This window comes from Bombina bombina, chromosome 1 (genome assembly GCF_027579735.1).
Source record: "Bombina bombina isolate aBomBom1 chromosome 1, aBomBom1.pri, whole genome shotgun sequence".
NCBI lineage: Eukaryota > Metazoa > Chordata > Amphibia > Anura > Bombinatoridae > Bombina > Bombina bombina.
In genome coordinates this window covers 479,010,497-479,032,049 of record NC_069499.1, presented here as the reverse complement: position 1 = coordinate 479,032,049, position 21,553 = coordinate 479,010,497, and the positions used below count along the sequence as shown (strand labels likewise).

The 21,553-nt window shown below is 40.1% G+C and overlaps 1 protein-coding gene across 2 annotated transcripts in view; it reads left to right on the top strand.

The window, feature by feature from the left end:
* The window catches only part of CWC22 (CWC22 spliceosome associated protein homolog), a 295,530-nt gene that overhangs the window by 218,054 nt on the left and 55,923 nt on the right, over nucleotides 1-21,553 (top strand). For both annotated transcript variants that reach the window (XM_053698519.1, XM_053698518.1), the window contains 2 exons: nucleotides 6,029-6,110; nucleotides 18,442-18,502. In XM_053698519.1, the coding sequence (XP_053554494.1) occupies nucleotides 6,029-6,110; nucleotides 18,442-18,502 (143 nt within the window). The remainder of the gene's footprint in view (nucleotides 1-6,028; nucleotides 6,111-18,441; nucleotides 18,503-21,553) is intronic.

Here is a 21,553-nt window from a genome sequence, read left to right as displayed (position 1 = left end):
ACCCAGGGGTATCTTCTAGATTTCAAAGATTTTCCTCCAAGGGGGAGATACCATCTTTCTCAATTGTCTGTAAACCAGACAAAAAGAGAGGCGTTCTTACGCTGTGTAGAAGACCTATATACCATGGGAGTGATCTGCCCAGTTCCGAAAACAGAACAGGGGCAGGGGTTCTACTCCAATCTGTTTGTGGTTCCCAAAAAAGAGGGAACCTTCAGACCAATTTTAGATCTCAAAATCCTAAACAAATTCCTCAGAGTCCCATCCTTCAAGATGGAGACCATTCGGACAATTTTACCAATGATCCAGGAGGGTCAATATATGACCACCGTGGACTTAAAGGATGCGTATCTACACATCCCTATCCACAAAGATCATCACCAGTTCCTCAGGTTCACCTTTCTGGACAAGCATTACCAGTTTGTGGATCTTCCCTTCGGGTTGGCAACAGCTCCCAGAATTTTCACAAAGGTGCTAGGGTCCCTTCTGGCGGTTCTAAGGCCGCGGGGCATAGCAGTGGCGCCTTATCTGGACGATATCTTAATTCAGGCGTCCACTTACCAACTAGCCAAATCTCACACGGACATTGTGTTGGCTTTTCTAAGATCTCACGGGTGGAAGGTGAACGTAAAAAAGAGTTCACTTATCCCTTTCACAAGAGTTCCATTCCTGGGAACTCTGATAGATTCAGTGGACATGAAATTTTTTCTGACGGAGGTCAGGAAATCAAAGATTTTAACCACCTGCCGAGCTCTTCATTCCATTCCTCGGCCGTCAGTGGCTCAGTGTATGGAGGTAATCGGACTAATGGTAGCGGCAATGGACATAGTTCCGTTTGCTCACTTGCATCTCAGACCACTGCAACTATGCATGCTCAAACCGTGGAATGGGTATTATGCAGATTTATCTCCTTAGATAAATCTGGATCAAGATACTCTCTTTTTTGGTGGTTGTCACATGATCATCTGTCCCAGGGAATGTGTTTCCACAGGCCAGCATGGGTCATAGTGACGACGGACGCCAGCCTATTGGGCTGGGGTGCAGTCTGGAGTTCCCTGAAAGCTCAGGGTTTGTGGACTCAGGACGAGGCTCTCCTCCCGATAAATATTCTAGAACTGAGAGTGATATATCAATCATCAGGGGAGAACAAAGAGTTCTCTAGCGATGATAGAGGTTACCAAAATAATTTGATGGGCAGAGACTCACTCTTGCCATCTATCAGCAATCTATATCCCAGGAGTGGAGAACTGGAAAGCGGATTTTCTTAGTCGTCAGACTTTTCATCCGGGGGAGTGGGAACTCCATCCGGAGGTGTTTGCACAATTGATTCAGCAATGGGGCAACCAGAATTTGATATGATGGCGTCTCGTCAGAACGCCAAACTTCCTTGTTACGGGTCCAGGACAAGGGATCCTCAGGCAGTACTGATAGATGCTCTAGCAGTACCCTGGTTGTTCAACCTGGCTTATGTGTTTCCACCATTTCCTCTCCTTCCTCGTTTGATTGCCAAAATCAAACAGGAGAGAGCTTTGGTGATTTTGATAGCACCTGCGTGGCCACGCAGGACTTGGTATGCAGACCTGGTGGACATGTCATCTCTTCCACCATGGACTCTGCCACTGAGACAGGACCTTCTGATTCAAGGTCCATTCCAGCATCCAAATCTAGTTTCTCTGCAGCTGACTGCTTGGAGATTGAACGCTTGATTTTATCCAAGCGGGGTTTCTCTGAGTCGGTCATAGATACCTGGATTCAGGCTCGAAAGCCTGTCACTAGGAAAATTTATCATAAGATATGGCGTAAATAGAATCAAGCCTGTATTTAAACCTGTTGCTCCACCATGGAGTCTGAATTTAGTTCTGTTTTTAGTTGCTATCTCTTCAGCTCGAAGAGAGCAATGCGACTCGCCTTATCTTGTTTTCCATGCTGATAAGGTGGTTTTGTGTACAAAACCTGGATTCCTTCCTAAGGTTGTTACTAATAGGAATATCAATCAGGAAATTGTTGTTCCTTCTCTGTGTCCTAATCCTTCCTCTAAGAAGGAGCGTCTGTTGCACAACTTGGACGTGGTTCGTGCTTTGAAGTTTTACTTGCAAGCAACCAAGGATTTCCGTCAAACATCTTCTTTGTTTGTTGTCTATTCTGGAAAACGTAGAGGTCAAAAATCTACGGCTACCTCTTTCTTTTTGGCTGAAAAGCATCATCCGTTTGGCATACGAGACTGCTGGACAGCAGCCTCCTGAAAGGATTACAACTCACTCTACTAGAGCGGTGGCTTCCACATGGGCTTTTAAAAATGATGCTTCTGTTGAACAGACTTGTAAGGCTGCGACTTAGTCTTCACTTCATACCTTTTCCAAATTTTACAAATTTGATACTTTTGCTTCTTCGGAGGCTATTTTTGGGAGAAAAGTTCTTCAAGCAGTGGTGCCTTCTGTTTAACCATCTGTCTTGTCCCTCCCGTTCATCCGTGTCCTGTAGCTTTGGTATTGTATCCCACAAGTTAAGGATGAATCTGTGGACTCGTCGTACCTTATAGAAGAAAAGTAAATTTATGTTTACCTGATAAATTAATTTCTTCTATGGTACGACGAGTCCACGGCCCGCCCTGTCATTTTAAGACAGATTATATTTTTTGATTTTAAACTTCAGTCACCTCTGAACCTTTTTAGTTTCTCCTTTTTCTTCCTGTACCTTCGGTCGAATGACTGGGGAGGTGGAGCTAAGGGAGGAGCTATATATACAGCTCTGCTGTGGTGCTCTTTGCCACTTCCTATTAGCAGGAGGATAATATCCCACAAGTAAAGGATGAATCCGTGGACTCGTCGTACCATAGAAGAAATTAATTTATCAGGTAAGCATAAATTTACTTTTTCTGACCCATTCCTTTTCTTAGGGTAGTGGCTTATTCTCCTTCTTATGGAGGTGTGGTCCCTTTCTTAGGGCTTCTCCTGGATTCAGATGGTTGGAACTGAGCTAACCTTTCAGAGAGGGGTATTCTCTCTGGGTTGTTACATTCCATCTGGAGTCTTGCTGGCTCCGTGTCGAGACTATGTTGGGCCCTTTGCTAGATTCCTTTGGGTCTACGGCCTTGTTGTCTGTTCCTAAGGAGTCAGGTTGGCACCCGTGCTCTGTTGGGATGGCTGTGGCCATTCTTCCGCTCATTTTTAAGCTGGTGTTGGGGTTCTTCTGTTCCCCTGTTTCAGACCTGCTGACACTTTGGCTGGCCCGGCTGGAAATGGGTTCTGGGATGCGTTGTCATCTTCAGGATCTTGGTTGGCTCCCTGGGCTTGCAAGCAGAAGGTCCAGGGTTCCAATCCACCTTCTAGTTCTGGTCGTAACCTCTCATTCTTGGGGGTGAAGTGGGCCTCGTTGAGGTTAGGTGCTTCCCCCTTTTGGAGTCCTATGTGTAGGTCTGGCAGCTTAGTGAGTGTGCTCACTGTCTGGGTTTTTTTTTCATTGCAATCTGTTTTCTTGCTGGCCACGTTTTACTTCTCAGCAAGTATTCTTCTGTCTCATCCTGATGATGGCTACGTGTTCTTGACTCATTGTTTTTCGTCTGGGTCTGTTGCACGTTTTTGTTTCGGAATGCTTCAGTATTCTACGTTCCGACGATGTGAGGACTCCGTCTTCAGTTGTCTTTCGGTGCTTTGCACGATATTGAGAGAAAAGTTTCTCTGTTCCCGGTCCTAAATCTCTGGTTTCTGCTTGGTCTGGGCGTAGCCTCCCCTTGTTTGGCAGGACCCATTTGGGTCTTTGTGCACTGGCCTCGCTATTGGGGGTTCTCCTTCTATGAATTTTGTGGTGAACATTCGGTTTCCCTTTGGTTCTTCCTTGCCCTATCCCTTTAGGAGTTTAGGCTGGTGTTCTTAGTTAGTGAGTGGTGAGGGACTGATTGTTGGGCGACGGTGTCTCCTGTAGGACTGTTTGCTCAGTTGAGCCAGATTTTGCGGTCTGCGAGTCAGTGTCATTGGGGCTTTTTCCTTTTTTAAAATTTTCTCGGCTTCGGACAAAGCAGGGTTTTTGTTGGGTTGTGGTTGAGGCTTGGTGCCCTCAGAATGGGCCGCCTATTGTTCCCTCCCATCTTGGCATTCAGTATCCTCTGTGGCTTGGGAATTGTTTTCCCAAAAGTAATGAATGCAGCTGTTGACTCTTTCCATTTAAGAAGAAAAACGTAAATTATGCTTACCTGATAATTTTCTTTTCTTCTGATGGAGAGAATCCACAGCTCCCCACCCGTATATTTCATGTGGGGTGTCGTTATTTATTCTTCTGGCACCTTTCACCCTGATATTTCTTCTACTGTTCTATGTTCCGTGGCAGAATGACTGAGGGATGAGGGAAGTGGGAGGAGTATTTAAGCCTTTGACTGGGGTGTCTTTGCCTCATCCTGGTGGCCATGTTCTTAGTTCCCAAAAGTAATGAATGCAGCTGTGGACTCTTTACATCAGAAGAAAAGAAAATTATCAGGTAAGCATCATTTAAGTTTTTATTATGTAATTGTTGATTTTGCAATTCTACTATATTTAATAGTCCTTTAAGGGTCAATTAAAGTTATGTTACATAATTCTGTACTATATATTCAAAAGCGCATCTTGGACTAGCTGTCTAGTCACAGTGCACTTGATTGCACCATTGAATTAATTACACAAACGTCTGTCAGATGTTCCAGACGTTCAATCTTTTTGTCAGGCTCTAACTAGGATCAGGCCTGTGTTTAGACCAATTGCTCCTCCTTGGAGTTTGAATTTAGTTCTTTCAAAGTTCTTCAAGGGGTTCCGTTTGAACCCATGCATTCTATAGATATTAACCTCTTAAGGACATATGACGGAATTTTTCCGTCATAAAACAATTGAGCAAACGAAAAGCTGTGTCCTTAAAGGGTTAAGTTGTTATCTTGGAAAGTTTTATTTTTGGTTGCTATTTCTTCTGCTCGCAGAGTTTCTGAGCTTTCAGCGTTACAATGTGATTCTCCTTATCTTATTTTCCATTCTGATAAGGTGGTCTTACGTACCAAACCTGGTTTCCTTCCTAAGGTTGTTTTAAATAAGAATATTAATCAGGAAATTGTTGTTCCTTCCTTGTGTCCTAATCCTCCTTCTAAGAAGGAGCGTCTGTTACATAACTTAGACGTGGTTCGTGCCCTGACGTTTTACTTGCAGGCGACTAAGGATTTTCAGCAATCATCTTCATTATTTGTTGTTTTTTCTTGAAAATGTAGGGGCCAGAAAGCTACAGCTACCTCTCTTTCTTTTTGGCTGAAGAGTATCATCCGTCTTGCTTATGAGACTGCTGGACAGCAGCCTCCTGAGAGAATTACGGCTCATTCCACTAGGGCTGTGGCTTCCTCATGTGCATTTAAGAATGATGCTTCTGTTGAACAGATTTGCAAGGCTGCAACTTGGTCGTATCTTCACACTTTTTCCAAATTTTCCAAATGTGATACTTTTGCCTCGTCCGAGGCTGTCTTTGGGAGAAAGGTTCTTCAAGCAGTGGTGCCTTCCGTTTAGGTTCCTGTCTTGTCCCTCCCTTTCATCCGTGTCCTATAGCTTTGGTATTGTATCCCATAAGTAAGGATGAAATCCGTGGACTCGTCATATCTTGTAAAAGAAAAGGAAATTTATGCTTACCTGATAAATGTATTTCTTTTACGATATGACGAGTCCACGGCCCGCCCTGTCAATTTTTCAGACAGGTTTTTATATTTGTTAACCTTCAGTCACCTCTGCACCTTGGCTTTTCCTTTCTCTTCCTAACTTCAGTCGAATGACTGGAGTGGGAGGGAAGGGAGGAGCTATATATACAGCTCTGCTGTGGTGTTCTTTGCCTCCTCCTGCTGACCAGGAGGCCTAATCCCATAAGTAAGGATGAAATCCATGGACTCGTCATATCGTAAAAAAAATAAATTTATCAGGTAAGCATAAATTTCCTTTTTTTTACCCTTAGATTTAATTATTAAACATGTTTTCATGTTCTTTTTTCCTGCAGTGTCGCACAAATGATTAATTATATGTTTCCTTGTATTCTATAGGAGCAAAAATGACAATTCATGACAAAACTGAAGTTAACTTGGTTTCATTCCGTCGTACAATATATCTGGCGATCCAGTCAAGGTAAGGTTTCTTGATCAGAAATAAGAAGCACTTGGATTGGCATATATATATATATATATATATATATATATATATATTGTATGTGTTTGTATGCATGTATATAAATATGTTTTTGTTAATGGTTTATTTTTTATCAATTAGCAAAATGTGAGGTTTCTCTGGAGCATCCATTGTAAACACATGAAGAGGAAACAAATTTCACTGTGCACTGTCCCTTTTAATCAATTGAATTTGAATAATGTTATCATAATTTTAGTATGCAATAGTATCACAATGTATGTCAATATGTTACAATATGTTAATTTCATGAACCTGTGCCATATTGATGTGACTATATTTTGTTACCGTATTTTACTTTTGATAGTGATCTCATTTGTTTTGCTTCCTTTTCTCAATTCTTCAATTTATTTTGCTCTGACAATAGAAGTAACCAGCAGATTCCGCAGCTCTAGGTGTATGAAGAGAATTATAAGTAGTCTGTGTAGAGTTTTACAAAGCACTAATAAAAGTAATTACATGGCTGGTGAACAGTATTGATTCCAGCACCAATACAACTTTTTACTTTACTTTTTTTTTTTTTTTTTTTTTTGATGGAGTATCAAACTAGCTTCTCAGTGTGAGCTAAAGCGAAACTGTATATGGCACAGAATTTGTTTTACCTACTTTGGTTCTGCAAATGATTCTCTGAAGTGCTTTTAACCACAATGCTGACTTGCTACTAATTATTCTACCGGCACTAACTTGTGCCACTGTTGGAAGCTTACTAATGAACGCTGGCTCTAATACCCTTTAATGTTCACAATGGACTACTTTGAGTTTATGCAATCAATTAAGTGTAGACTTTAATTGGAGCAAACTGCTGTGACTGTTATACCAATGCCGGCTCCTATACTAACTTACTTTTGATGGTTTGGTTTACACTGGGACATTTACACTTTGGGCATGCAAACAATTCAACAGTTTGTACTGTCACCTTGTTAGCAATGTGGAATTACCTGTATACATTTACAATCTGCTATGTATGTCTTGATTTATGTAATGTTTTCAGATAACTGCTTTGACCATTAATTGTTGAATGGTCATTTTGTAGTAGATTTTTGCTTTTTATAAGATTCAATATAATTTGAGGTCTGCTATATATGCCTTAGTTTTAAGTTTCATCATTTTTAACCAGTAAAGATAAGTGTAGTCACTAGTAAACTGTGATTTGTTCCTCCCATCTTACATGTTCCCTTGTTTTCTATTTCATAATAACTGCTGCCTTCCATTTAATTTCCCTTACACTAAAACTCACGTATACATCTCCCTTACAAAAAAAAAAAAATGTTTCTTTTACAAAGATATGACGAGTCCACGGATTTCATCCTTACTTGTGGGATATTAACCTCCTGCTAACATGAAGTTCCCCTTCCCCTCCACCCTCAGTCATTCTCTTTGCCTGTGTTATACTAGGAAGACATGGTAAAGTGAGGTGTTAGTTTTAGTTTCTTCAATCAAGAAGTTTTTTTATTTTAAATGGTACCGGTGCGTACTATTTTCCTCAGGTGCATATGGAAGATTTCTCCAACGTTGGTGTGTCCGGTCCACGGCGTCATCCTTACTTGTGGGAATATCTCTTCCCCAACAGGAAATGGCAAAGAGTCCCAGCAAAGCTGGCCATATAGTCCCTCCTAGGCTCCGCCCACCCCAGTCATTCTCTTTGCCGTTGCACAGGCAACATCTCCACGGAGATGGTTAAGAGTATGTGGTGTTTAAATGTAGTTTTTTTATTCTACTATCAAGAGTTTGTTATTTTAAAATAGTGCTGGTATGTACTATTTACTCTGAAACAGAAAAGGATGAAGATTTCTGTTTGTGAGAGGAAGATGATTTTAGCAGACAGTAACTAAAATCGATTGCTGTTTCCACATAGGACTGTTGAGATGAAGTAATTTCAGTTGGGGGAAACAGTTAGCAGACTTTTCTGCTTAAGGTATGACTAGCCATATTTCTAACAAGACTGTGTAATGCTGGAAGGCTGTCATTTCCCCTCATGGGGACCGGTAAGCCATTTTCTTAGTTTCAAACAGAATAAAGGGCTTAATATGGGCTATAAAACTGGTAGACACTTTTATGGGCTAAATCGATTGCTTTATTTGGACATTTTATACATGTTTATGCTGATAATTCACACTTATAAACTTGGGGAACGTTTTTTAACGTCAGGCACTATGTTAGACACCTTTTCCAGTCAGGGAGGGCCTTCCCAGTTGTAGGCTGAGCCTCATTTTCGCGCCATTACTGCGCAGTTGTTTTTGAGAGCAAGACATGCAGATGCATGTGTGAGGACCTGAAAGTGCTTGGAAAAGTTTCTAGAAGGCGTCATTTGGTATCGTATTCCCCTCTGGGCTTGGTTAGGTCACAGCAAAGGCTGTAGCTGGGACTGTATAGGGGTTAAATTTGTTAACGGCTCCGGTTCCGTTATTTTAAGGGTTAAAGCTCTGAAAATTGGTATGCAATACTTTTAATGCTTTAAGACACTGTGGTGAAAATTTGGTAAATTTTGAACGATTCCTTCATACTTTTTCACATATTCAGTAATAAAGTGTGCTCTGTTTAAAATTTAAAGAGACAGTAACGGTTTTGTTTTTAAACGGTTTTTGTGTTTTATTGACAAGCTCAAGCCTGTTTAACATGTCTGTGCCTTCGGATAAGCTATGTTCTATATGTATGAAAGCCAATGTGTCTCCCCATTCAAAATTGTGTGATAATTGTGCCATAGCGTCCAAACAAAGTAAGGACAGTACTGCCACAGATAATGAAATTGCCCAAGATGATTCCTCAGATGAGGGGAGTAGACATGATACTACATCATCTCCTACTGTGTCTACACCAGTTTTGCCCACGCAGGAGGCCCCTAGTACATCTAGCGCGCCAATGCTTATTACCATGCAACAATTGACGGCTGTAATGGATAACTCCATAGCAAATATTTTATCCAAAATGCCTGCATATCAGAGAAAGCGCGATTGCTCTGTTTTAAACACTGAAGAGCAGGAGGGCGCTGATGTTAATTGTTCTGTCATACCCTCACACCAATCTGAAGTGGCCATGAGGGAGGTTTTGTCAGATGGGGAAATTTCAGATTCAGGAAAAATTTCTCAACAAGCTGAACCTGATGTTGTGACATTTAAATTTAAATTAGAACATCTCCGCGCACTGCTTAAGGAGGTGTTATCTACTCTGGATGATTGTGACAACTTGGTCATTCCAGAGAAATTATGCAAAATGGACAAGTTTCTAGAGGTTCCGGTGCACCCCGACGCTTTTCCTATACCCAAGCGGGTGGCGGACATAGTGAATAAGGAGTGGGAGAAGCCCGGCATACCTTTTTGTTCCTCCCCCTATATTTAAGAAATTATTTCCTATGGTCGACCCCAGAAAGGACTTATGGCAGACAGTTCCTAAGGTCGAGGGGGCAGTTTCTACTCTAAACAAGCGAACTACTATTCCTATCGAGGATAGTTGTGCTTTCAAAGATCCTATGGATAAAAAATTGGAAGGTTTGCTTAAAAAGATTTTTGTACAGCAAGGTTACCTTCTACAACCCATTTCGTGCATTGTTCCTGTCCCTACAGCAGCGTGGTTCTGGTTCGAGGAACTAGAAAAGTCGCTCAGTAGAGAGACTCCATATGAGGAGGTTATGGACAGAGTTCACGCACTTAAGTTGGCTAACTCCTTTATTTTAGATGCCGCTTTGCAATTAGCTAGATTAGCGGCGAAAAATTCAGGGTTTGCAATTGTGGCGCGCAGAGCGCTTTGGCTGAAGTCTTGGTCAGCGGATGTATCATCCAAGACGAAATTGCTTAACATCCCTTTCAAAGGTAAAACTCTCTTTGGGCCAGAATTGAAAGAGATTATCTCAGACATCACTGGGGGAAAGGGCCACGCCCTTCCACAAGATAGGCCTTTTAAGGCCAAGAATAAGTCTAATTTTCGTTCCTTTCGCAAATTCAGGAACGGACCGGCCTCTAGTTCTGCATCCTCTAAGCAAGAGGGTAATGCCTCACAGCCCAAACCAGCCTGGAAACCTATGCAAGGCTGGAACAAGGGTAAGCAGGCCAAGAAGCCTGCTGCTGCTAACAAAACAGCATGAAGGAGTAGCCCCCGATCCGGGACCGGATCTAGTAGGGGGCAGACTCTCTCTCTTTGCTCAGGCATGGGCAAGAGATGTTCAGGATCCCTGGGCACTAGAAATAGTTTCTCAGGGTTATCTTCTGGAATTCAGGGAACTACCCCCAAGGGGAAGGTTCCACATGTCTCACTTATCCTTAAACCAAATAAAGAGACAGGCGTTCTTACATTGTGTAGAAGACCTGTTAAAGATGGGAGTGATACACCCTGTTCCAATGACAGAACAAGGAATGGGATTTTACTCAAATCTGTTCGTAGTTCCCAAAAAAGAGGGAACCTTCAGACCAATTCTGGATTTAAAGATCCTAAACAAATTTCTCAGGGTTCCATCGTTCAAAATGGAAACCATTCGAAAGATTCTGCCCACTATCCAGGAAGGTCAATTTATGACTACCGTGGATCTAAAGGATGCGTACCTACATATTCCTATCCACAAAGAACATCATCAGTTCCTAAGGTTCGCCTTTCTGGACAAACATTACCAGTTTGTGGCCCTCCCATTCCGGTTAGCCACTGCTCCAAGGATTTTCACAAAGGTACTCGGGTCCCTTCTAGCGGTTCTAAGACCGAGGGGCATTGCAGTAGTACCGTACTTGGACGACATTCTAATACAAGCGTCGTCCCTTTCAAAAGCAAAGGCTCATACAGACATCGTTCTGGCCTTTCTCAGATCTCACGGATGGAATGTGAACATAGAAAAAAGTTCTCTGTCTCCATCAACAAGAGTTCCCTTCTTGGGAACAATAATAGATTCCTTAGAAATGAGAATTTTTCTGACAGATATCAGAAAGTCAAAACTTCTAAGCACTTGTCAAGTTCTTCACTCTGTTCCACGTCCTTCCATAGCTCAGTGCATGGAAGTAGTAGGGTTGATGGTTGCAGCAATGGACATAGTTCCTTTTGCACTAATTCATCTAAGACCATTACAACTGTGCATGCTCAAACAGTGGAATGGGGACTATACAGACTTGTCTCCAGTGATCCAAGTAGATCAGAAGACCAGAGATTCACTTCGTTGGTGGCTGACCCTGGACCATCTATCCCAGGGAATGAGCTTCCGCAGACCAGAGTGGGTCATTGTCACGACCGACGCCAGTCTAGTGAGCTGGGGCGCGGTCTGGGAATCCCTGAAAGCTCAGGGACTATGGTCTCGGGAAGAGTCTCTTCTCCCGATAAACATTCTGGAACTAAGAGCGATATTCAATGCTCTCAGGGCTTGGCCTCAGCTTGCAAAGGCCAGATTCATAAGATTCCAGTCAGACAACATGACGACAGTTGCGTATATCAATCATCAGGGGGGAACAAGGAGTTCCCTAGCGATGAAAGAAGTGACCAAAATAATACAATGGGCGGAGGATCACTCCTGCCATCTATCTGCGATCCACATCCCAGGTGTGGAAAACTGGGAAGTGGATTATCTGAGTCGTCAGACATTCCATCCGGGGGAGTGGGAACTCCACCCGGAGATCTTTGCCCAATTGACTCAATTATGGGGCATTCCAGACATGGATCTGATGGCGTCTCGTCAGAACTTCAAGGTTCCTTGCTACGGGTCCAGATCCAGGGATCCCAAGGCGACTCTAGTGGATGCACTAGTAGCGCCTTGGACCTTCAACCTAGCTTATGTGTTTCCACCGTTTCCTCTCATTCCCAGGCTGGTAGAAAGGATCAAACAGGAGAGGGCCTCGGTGATCTTGATAGTCTTTACGTTCTGCAGAATCTCACACGAATCAACTAGTGTTGTTTCTTCATAGACATGGTTGGAGGATCAATTTACCAAAATGTTCTTTGATTCCTTAGACAAGGGTGTCCTTTTTAGGATTCCAAATAGATTCAGTATCCATGACTTCGTCTCTAACAGACAAGAGACTTCTGAAATTGGTTGCAGCTTGTCGGAACCTTCAGTTTCAGTCATTCCCTTCAGTAGCTATGTGCATGGAGGTTTTAGGTCTCATGACTGCAGCATCGGACGCGATCCCCTTTGCTCGTTTTCATATGAGACCTCTTCAGCTTTGTATGCTGAACCAATGGTGCAGGGATTATACAAAGATATCACAATTAATATCCTTAAATCCCAATGTTCGACTATCTCTGACTTGGTGGTTAGATCACCATAGTTTAGTTTAAGGGGCCTCTTTTGTTCGTCCAACCTGGACTGTGATCACAACAGATGCAAGTCTTTCAGGTTGGGGAGTTTTCTGGGGATCTCTGACAGCACAAGGGGTTTGGAAATCTCAAGAGGCAAGATTACCAATCAATATTTTGGAACTCCGTGCGATTCTCAGAGCTCTTCAGTTTTGGCCTCTGCTGAAGAGAGAACCGTTTATTTGTTTTCAGACAGACAATGTCACAACCGTGGCATATGTCAATCAGGGTGGGACTCACAGTCCTCAAGCTATGAAAGAAGTATCTCGGATACTTGCTTGGGAGGAATTCAGTCCCTGTCTAATTTCTGCTGTTCATATCCCAGGTATAGACAATTGGGAAGCGGATTATCTCAGTCGTCAGACTTGATATCCGGGAGAGTGGTCTCTTCACCCAGATGTGTTTTTTCAGATTGTTCAGATGTGGGGGCTTCCAGAAATTGAACTGTAGGCTTCTCATCTAAACAGGAAACTTCCCAGGTATCTGTCCAGGTCCAGGGATCCTCAGGCAGAAGCAGTGGATGCGTTGACACTTCCTTGGAATTATCAACCTGCTTATAGTTTTCCGCCTCTAGTTCTTCTTCCAAGAGTGATTTCCAAAATTATATTGGAACGTTCGTTTGTACTGCTGGTGGCTTCAGCATGGCCACACAGGTTTTGGTATGCGGATCTGGTTCGGATGTCCAGTTGCCAACCTTGGACACTTCCGTTAAGGCCAGACCTTCTATCTTAAGGCCCGTTTTTCCATCAGGATCTCAAATGATTAAATTTGAAGGTATGGAGATTGAACGCTTAGTGCTTAGTCATAGAGGTTTCTCTGACTCGGTGATTAATACTACGTTGCAGGCTCGTAAATCTGTGTCTAGAACGATTTATTATTGAGTTTGGAAGACTTACATTTCATGGTGCTCTTCTCATAAATTCTCTTGGCATTCTTTTAGAATTCCTAGAATTTTACAGTTTCTTCAGGATGGTTTAGATGAGGGTTTGTCTGCAAGTTCCTTGAAAGGACAAATCTCTGCTCGTTCTGTTCCACAGAAGAATTGCTAATCTTCCTGATATTCATTGTTTTGTTCAGGCTTTGGTTCGTATCAGGCCTGTCATTAAATCAATCTCTATTCCTTGGAGTCTTAATTTGGTTTTGAAGGCTTTACAGACTCCTCCGTTTGAGCCTATGCATTCTCTGGACATTAAATTACTTTCTTGGAAAGTATTGTTCCTTTTGGCCATCTCTTCTGCTAGAAGAGTTTCTGAATTATCTGCTCTTTCTTGTGAGTCTCCTTTTCTGATTTTTCATCAGGATAAGGCGGTTTTGCAGATTTCGTTTAAATTTTTACCTAAAGTTGTGAACTCCAACAACATTAGTAGAGAGATTGTTGTCCCTTCTTTGTGTCCTAATCCTAAGAATTCTCTGGAGAGATCTTTACTTTCATTGGATGTGGTAAGAGCTTTGAAATATTATGTTGAAGCTACTAAAGATTTCAGGAAGACTTCTAGTCTATTTGTTATCTTTTCTGGTTCTTGGAAAGGTCAGAATTCTTCTACCATTTCTTTGGCATCTTGGTTAAAGCTTTTGATTCATCATGCTTATTTGGAGTCGGGTAAATCCCTGCCTCAGAGGATTACGGCTCATTCTACTAGGTCAGTTTCCACTTCCTGGGCTTTTAAGAATGAAGCTTCTGTTGATCAGATTTGCAAAGCAGCAACTTGGTTTTCTTTGCATACTTTTACTAAATTCTACCATTTTGATGTTTTCTGTTCTTCAGAAGCAGTTTTTGGTAGAAAAGTACTTCAGGCAGCTGTTTCAGTTTGATTCTTCTGCTTATAATTTCAGTTTTTTTCATTATAAGATTAAAACTTTTGATTTGGGTTGTGGATTATTTCAGCGGAATTGGCTGTCTTTACTTTTATCCCTCCCTCTCTAGTGACTCTTGCGTGGAGTTCAACATCTTGGGTATTTGCTATCCCATAGTCACTAGCTCATGGACTCTTGCCAATTACATGAAAGAAAACATAATTTATGTAAGAATTTACCTGATAAATTCATTTCTTTCATATTGGCAAGAGTCCATGAGACCCACCCTTTTTATGGTGGTTATGATTTTTTTTTTTATAAAGCACAATTATTCCAATTCCTTGTTGATGCTTTCGCTCCTTTCTTATCACCCCACTTCTTGGCTATTCGTTAAACTGAATTGTTGGTGTGGTGGGGGGTGTATTTATAGGCATTTTGAGGTTTGGGAAACTTTGCCCCTCCTGGTAGGATTGTATATCCCATACGTCACTAGCTCATGGACTCTTGCCAATATGAAAGAAATGAATTTATCAGGTAAATTCTTACATAAATTATGTTTTTAAGATACCTAATTAACCCCTTCACTGTCAGGAATAATAGAAGTGTGGTGCGCAGCTGCAATTAGCAGCCTTCTAATAACCAAAAAGCAATGGCAAATCCATGTATGTCTGCTATTTCTGAACAAAGGAGATCCCAGAGAAACTTTTACAAACATTTGTGCCATGATTGGAAGCAGTATGTAAATAATTTCTGTGGGAAACCCAAAAATTGTGAAAAAAGTACCATTTTTTTTTATTTGATGTTATTTATCGGTGAAATGGCATGAAATTTACTAAAATGGGCCTAGATCAATACCTTGGGTTGTCTACTTAAAAAAAAATATATATACATTTAATAGGTAAATAAAAAAAGGCTCTATTTCTGTTTAAATGGAGTGATAGCAAAAATAATAATACAGTAAGAAGAGTTTGTGGACTACATACACTTCCAGCAGAAGAACCATATTTAGCTATTCACAGTTTAACTTTTTTTTTGTATTGCCTAATCAGTAAATATTACCTAATGTTAGCCAATATAACTACACATTCAAATAATATAACATGGCTTATATCCCTTGCTATTTAAAGTCAAATATAGACACAGTATCAATGAGTAAAGATAGGATAGAGGAGGTAATGTGTATAGCCTCGGTGATGCCCCTTTAAATTAATATAAAAAAATAGGAAAAGGAAATGGGAGAGTATAGAGGGGATATTAAGCACTCTTACACCTATCGCTTGTAATAAGCTGTAAAATTACAGCATGAAATATCTGCTAGCGAATAATAAATGTATATGCTGGTATTAAAACCTATAATCTTTATTAAGGAATTTATTTAAAAATTAATGACTAAGGTGATAAACATCACCTATCATTACCCACACAGATATATAACCTAAAGGTACACCACAATTACTGCACTGCTGCTATCATGTCACCCCCCTTTATTCCTGGCCGATATCAGGAACCGTCGGCTTCAGGTGTCAGGGGTAGCATGAGGCAACAGTTAATGCAGCAAAAATAATTATAAGTGGTATATGTTGAGTAATAAAAGTAGTTTAAAAACAAGTTGAACTACACAAACATGTTTCAGCTGTTGCACAGCCTTTCTCAATGTGATTCAGGAAGTGAACTGACAAACCTGATTCTCTGCCAGGTGCTGCCTTTTAAACCCCTAGTTAAGGAGATGTGAGGAGATGCTAAACCAATCAGCTGAAGGCTGTAGTGCACGCCTCTAGGATAACCTATCAGTATCCTCAGTTTATCTGAATCCTAGTTGTTGAGCAGTCTCCTAATTGGATGAAAATCGTCACAGTCTATTCCTCTCATAAATTACTATTCAGTACACACCTCTGAAAAAAAAAAAAACACCACGAAACGGACTATTATTGTATAAGTCTTCGTTCAATGATATGTACTCCTATGTAATCATAACATTTACTATTTGTTGACATATATTCCATGGCATCTGAAAAACTGCTGTTAGTATAGAATATACCATTTCAGCTACTAATACCAATGAATACATTATGGATATATTATCCTTACTTATGTATTTGTCAGTTATTGAAATCATAGAGGGCTTCATATCTTTCCAAATTGGGTCGGTGTGTTGATTATGTGATATAGTCAGATCTGTGTAATTTTAATCATCCTGGGGATACGCATGAATATTTGAATAAATAATAATTATAAATATATAGGAAGTATGCACCATATGAATTTATAGCTTCATGAGCTAAAGTGATATGAAATATGTGTGTGCAGTATGCACAAGTTACCTTACTCAATTCACTCTATTATAGCTCCATGAAGTGGCTCACACAGTCAAATTTATTATGTGTTTAACACGCTCAGATAGGGACTTTCTTAATCTTGTCAATTCTAAGCATTGTACACTTTTCATGGCATAATGGAAAGTCAATTCGGGGGGGGGATACCCTATATTAAGGGTTTACTATCTACTATTATCTACTTTTTTTTTCTTTTCTCAGAGGTGTGTACTGAATAGTAATTTATAAGAGGAATAGACTGTGACGATTTTCATCCAGTTAGGAGACTGCTACCAACCACAACTAGGATTCAGATAAACTGAGGACACTGATAGGTTATCCTAGAGGCGTGCACTACAGCCTTCAGCTGATTGGTTTAGCGTCTCCTTACCTAGGGGTTTAAAAGGCAGCACCTGGCAGAGAATCTGGTTTGTCAGTTCACTTGCTGAATCACATTGAGAAAGGCTGTGCAACAGCTGAAACATGTTTGTGTAGTTTAACTTGTTTTTAAACTACTTATTACTCAACTTATACCACTTATAATTATTTTTGCTGCATTAACTGTTGCCTCATGCTACCCCAGACACCTGAAGCCGATGGTTCCTGATATCGGCCAGGAATACAGAGGGGTGACATGATAGCATCAGTGCAGTAATTGTGGTGTAACTTTAGGTAATATATCTGTGTGGGTAATGATAGGTGATGTTTATCACCTTAGTCATTCATTTTTAAATAAATTCCTTAATAAAGATTATAGGTTTTAATACCAGTATATACATTTATTATTCGCTAGCAGATATTTCATGCTGTTATTTTACAGCTTATTACAAGCGATAGGTGTAAGAGTGCTTAATATCCCCTCTATACTCTCCCATTTCCTTTTCCTATTTTTTGATGTTATATCCCTTGCTAACATCAATAACACAATTAGTATGTTTTTTTTATATATATTATATTTATATTATTATTTATATATATATATATATATATATATATAACACACAGAGAAAACCCAGCACTCACTTACAAGCTCTCAGCTAAGATTTAAAAGCAAAACTGGAAAGGTTAGTCACCGCATCTGGCCAAATGGGACAAGCTCAGGTACCTGAGCTTGTCCCATTTGGCCAGATGCGGTGACTAACCTTTCCAGTTTTGCTTTTAAATCTTAGCTGAGAGCTTGTAAGTGAGTGCTGGGTTTTCTCTGTGTGTTGTATTAATTTGTTTTGTAATTTTCCCTATGGTTCTTGCACCCAGACCTGTCTGGGGTTAACTGCTTGTGGCTCTGGGGACAGCACAGCTTCCTGTGAGTGCCAGTGGCACCCAGGGCTGGGCATGTTGCAGGGTCATAAGATGTGTACCCGGTCCGGTATGAGAGTGCAGTTCCCTTCCGTGTTTTGTATATATATATATATATATATATATATATATATATATATATATATATATATATATATATATATATATATATAATATATTTTTTATGGTTTTTTTTATATATATTTTTATATATATATTATTTTATGCCAATATAGCTACAAATTCAAATAATATAACTTGGCTTATATCCCTTTCGTACATCAATAACACAATTAGTATATAAACACATATTGATTGTGTTATTGATTGACATATATATATATATATATATATATATATGTATATATATATGTGTGTGTGTGTGTGTGTATATATATATATATATATATATATATATATATATATATATATATATATATATATATATATGATGTACGATGTATGACAACATTCTCTAGCAAATTATTAATCTGAACAGTCAAAATAGCAATCATAACCTTTTTAAATGTTGCTTTTTTGTCAGCTTAAAAAAAGAATTATGTATGACTTGTATATTAATATGTACATCTACATATATATTTTTTTTCCAGTTTAGACTTTGAGGAATGTGCGCACAAACTGATAAAAATGGACTTTCCTGATAGTCAAACGGTAAGTTATTTTTATTGTTGCTTTTAAACTAGGTGTAATGTACATTTTATGTTTGGCAGCTGTAGAATATACATACATTGTATTGAATCTCTGTAGGTTAACTTTAATCAAACAAAAATCCTTTCTGCCTCTTTTAATTTATGAGAAATACAGGAATATATGTGCTCCATTCTCTTTAAATGAGTATTTTTGGTATTTATATTTTAATAACTGCTGTCATTTCACTGTAGCCAGTATAATACATTACAGTATCAAACAAAAAGTATACGCCTAGATTTAGAGTTTTGTCGGTAAAAACTCGCGGAGCTAACGCTCCTTTTTTTTCTAGCGCACCTTAAATCATTTAAGATTTTTCCTACCTTAATTCCGATTGGCTGATAGAATCCTATCAGCCAATCGGAATTCGAGGGACGCCATCTTGGATGACGTCATTTAAAGGAATCTTCATTCAGTGTTAGCCGTCGTCAGAAGAGGATGCTCCACGTCGGATGTCTTGAAGATGGACCCGCTCCGCGCCGGATGGATGAAGATAGAAGATGCCGCTTGGATGAAGCCTTCTCCCGGTCCGTATGTCCTCTTCTGCCCCATCGAATGAAGACTTCTGGACGGATCGGATGACCAGTGGTGCCCGGCTGGGTGAACACGACTCAAGGTAGGGTGATCTTCAATGGGGTAGTGTTAGTTTTTTTAAGGGGGGATCGGGTGGGTTTTAGAGTAGGGGTGTGTGGGTGGTGGGTTGTAATGTTGTGGGGGGTCTTGTATTTTATTTTACAGGTAAAAGAGCTGATTACTTTGGGGCAATGCCCCGCAAAAGGCCCTTTTAAGGGCTGGTAAAAGAGCTGATTACTTTTGTAATTTAGTATAGGGTAGGGAATTTTATTATTTTGGGGGGCTTTTTTATTTTTTTAGGGGGCTTAGATTAGGTGTAATTAGATTAAAATTCTTGTAATATTTTTTTATTTTTTGTAATTTAGTGCTCGTTTGTTTTTTGTAATATAGTTTAGTTTATTTAGTTGTATTTTAGTTTAGATAATTGTAGTTAATTCATTTAATTAATTTATTAATAGTGTAGTGTTAGGTGTATTTGTAACTTAGGTTAGGATTTATTTTACAGGTAATTTTGTAATTATTTTAACTAGGTAGCTATTAAATAGTTATTAACTATTTAATAGCTACGGACCAAGGAACTTGCAGACAAACCTTTATCCAAACCATCCTGAAGAAACTGTAAAATTCTAGGAATTCTAAAAGAATGCCAGGATAATTTATGAGAAGAACACCATGAAATATGTCTTCCAAACTCGATAATAAATCTTCCTAGAAACAGATTTACGAGTCGGTAACATAGTATTAATCACTGAGTCATAGAAACCTCTATGACTAAGCACGTTTAATTTCCATACCTTCAAATTTAATGATTTGAGATCCTAATGGAAAAATGGACCTTGAGACAGAAGGTCTGGTCTTAAAGGAAGTGGCCAAGGTTGGCAACTGAACATCCAAACAAGATCAGCATACCAAAACCTGCGAGACCATGCTGGAGCTACCAGCAACACAAACGATTGTTCCATGATGATCTTGGAGATCACTCTTGGAAGAAGAACTAGAGTCGGCGGAAAGATATAAGCAGGTAGGTAACACCAAGGAACTGCTAACGCATCCACTGCCTCCGCCTGAGGATCCCTGGGCCTGGACAGGTACTGGGAAGTTTCTTGTTTAGATGGGAAGCCATCAGATCTATTTCTGGAAGACCCCATATCTGAACAATTTGAGAAAACACATCTGGATGGAGCAACCACTCCCCCGGATGTAAAGTCTGACGGCTGAGATAATCCGCTTCCCAATTGTCTACACCTGGGATATGAACCGCAGAAATTAGACAGGAGCTGAATTCCGTCCAAGAAAGTATCCAAGATACTTCTTTCATAGCTTGGGGACCGCAAGTCCCACCCAGATGATTGACATATGCCACAGTTGTGATATTGTCTGTCTGAAAAGAAATGAACGGTTCTCTCTTCAACAGAGGCCACACCTGAAGAGCCTGAAAATAGCACTGAGTTCTTAAATATTGATTGGTAACCTCGCCTTTGAAATTTCCAAACCCCTTGTGCTATCAGAGATTTCCAGACAGCTCCCCAACCTGAAAGACTTGCATCTGTTGTGATCACAGTCCAGGTTGGACGAACAAAAGAGGCTCCTTGAACTATACGATGGTGAACTAACCACCAAGTCAGAGAGAGTCGAACATTGGGATTTAAGGATGTTAATTGTGATATATTTGTATAATCCTTGCACCATTGATTCAGCATACAAAGCTGGAGAGGTCTCATATGAAAACGAGCAAAGGGGATCTCGCCTGATGCTGCAGTCAAGAGACCTAAAACTTTAATGTACATAGCTACTGAAGGGAATGATTGAGACTGAAGGTTCCGACAAGCTGAACCCAATTTTAGTCGTCTCTTGTCTGTTAGAGACAGAGTCATGGACACTAAAAAGGTGACCCTTGTCTGAGGAATCAAGGAACTTTTTGGTAAATTGATCCTTCAACCATGTCTTTGAAGAAACAATACTAGTTGATTTTTGTGAGATTCTGCAGAATGTAAAGACTGAGCTAGTACCAGGATATCGTCCAAATAAGGAAACACCACAATACCCCGTTCCCTGATTACAGAGAGTAGGGCACCGAGAACCTTTGAAAAAATTCTTGGAGCTGTCGCTAGGCCAAATGGAAGAGCGACAAATTGATAATGCTTGTCTAGAAAAGAGAATCTCAGAAACTGATAGTGGTCTGGATGAATCGGAATATGAAGATATGCATCCTGTAAGTCTATTGTGGACATATAATGACCTTGCTGAACAAAAGGCAGAATAGTCCTTATAGTCACATTTTGAAAGTTGGTACTCTTACAAAACAATTCAAAATTTTCAGATCCAGAACTGGCCTGAATGAATCTTCTTTCTTTGGGACAATGAATAGTTTTGAATAAAACCCCAGACCCTGTTCCTGAAACGGAAAGGGTATGATTACCCCTGAAACCTCCAAATCTGAAA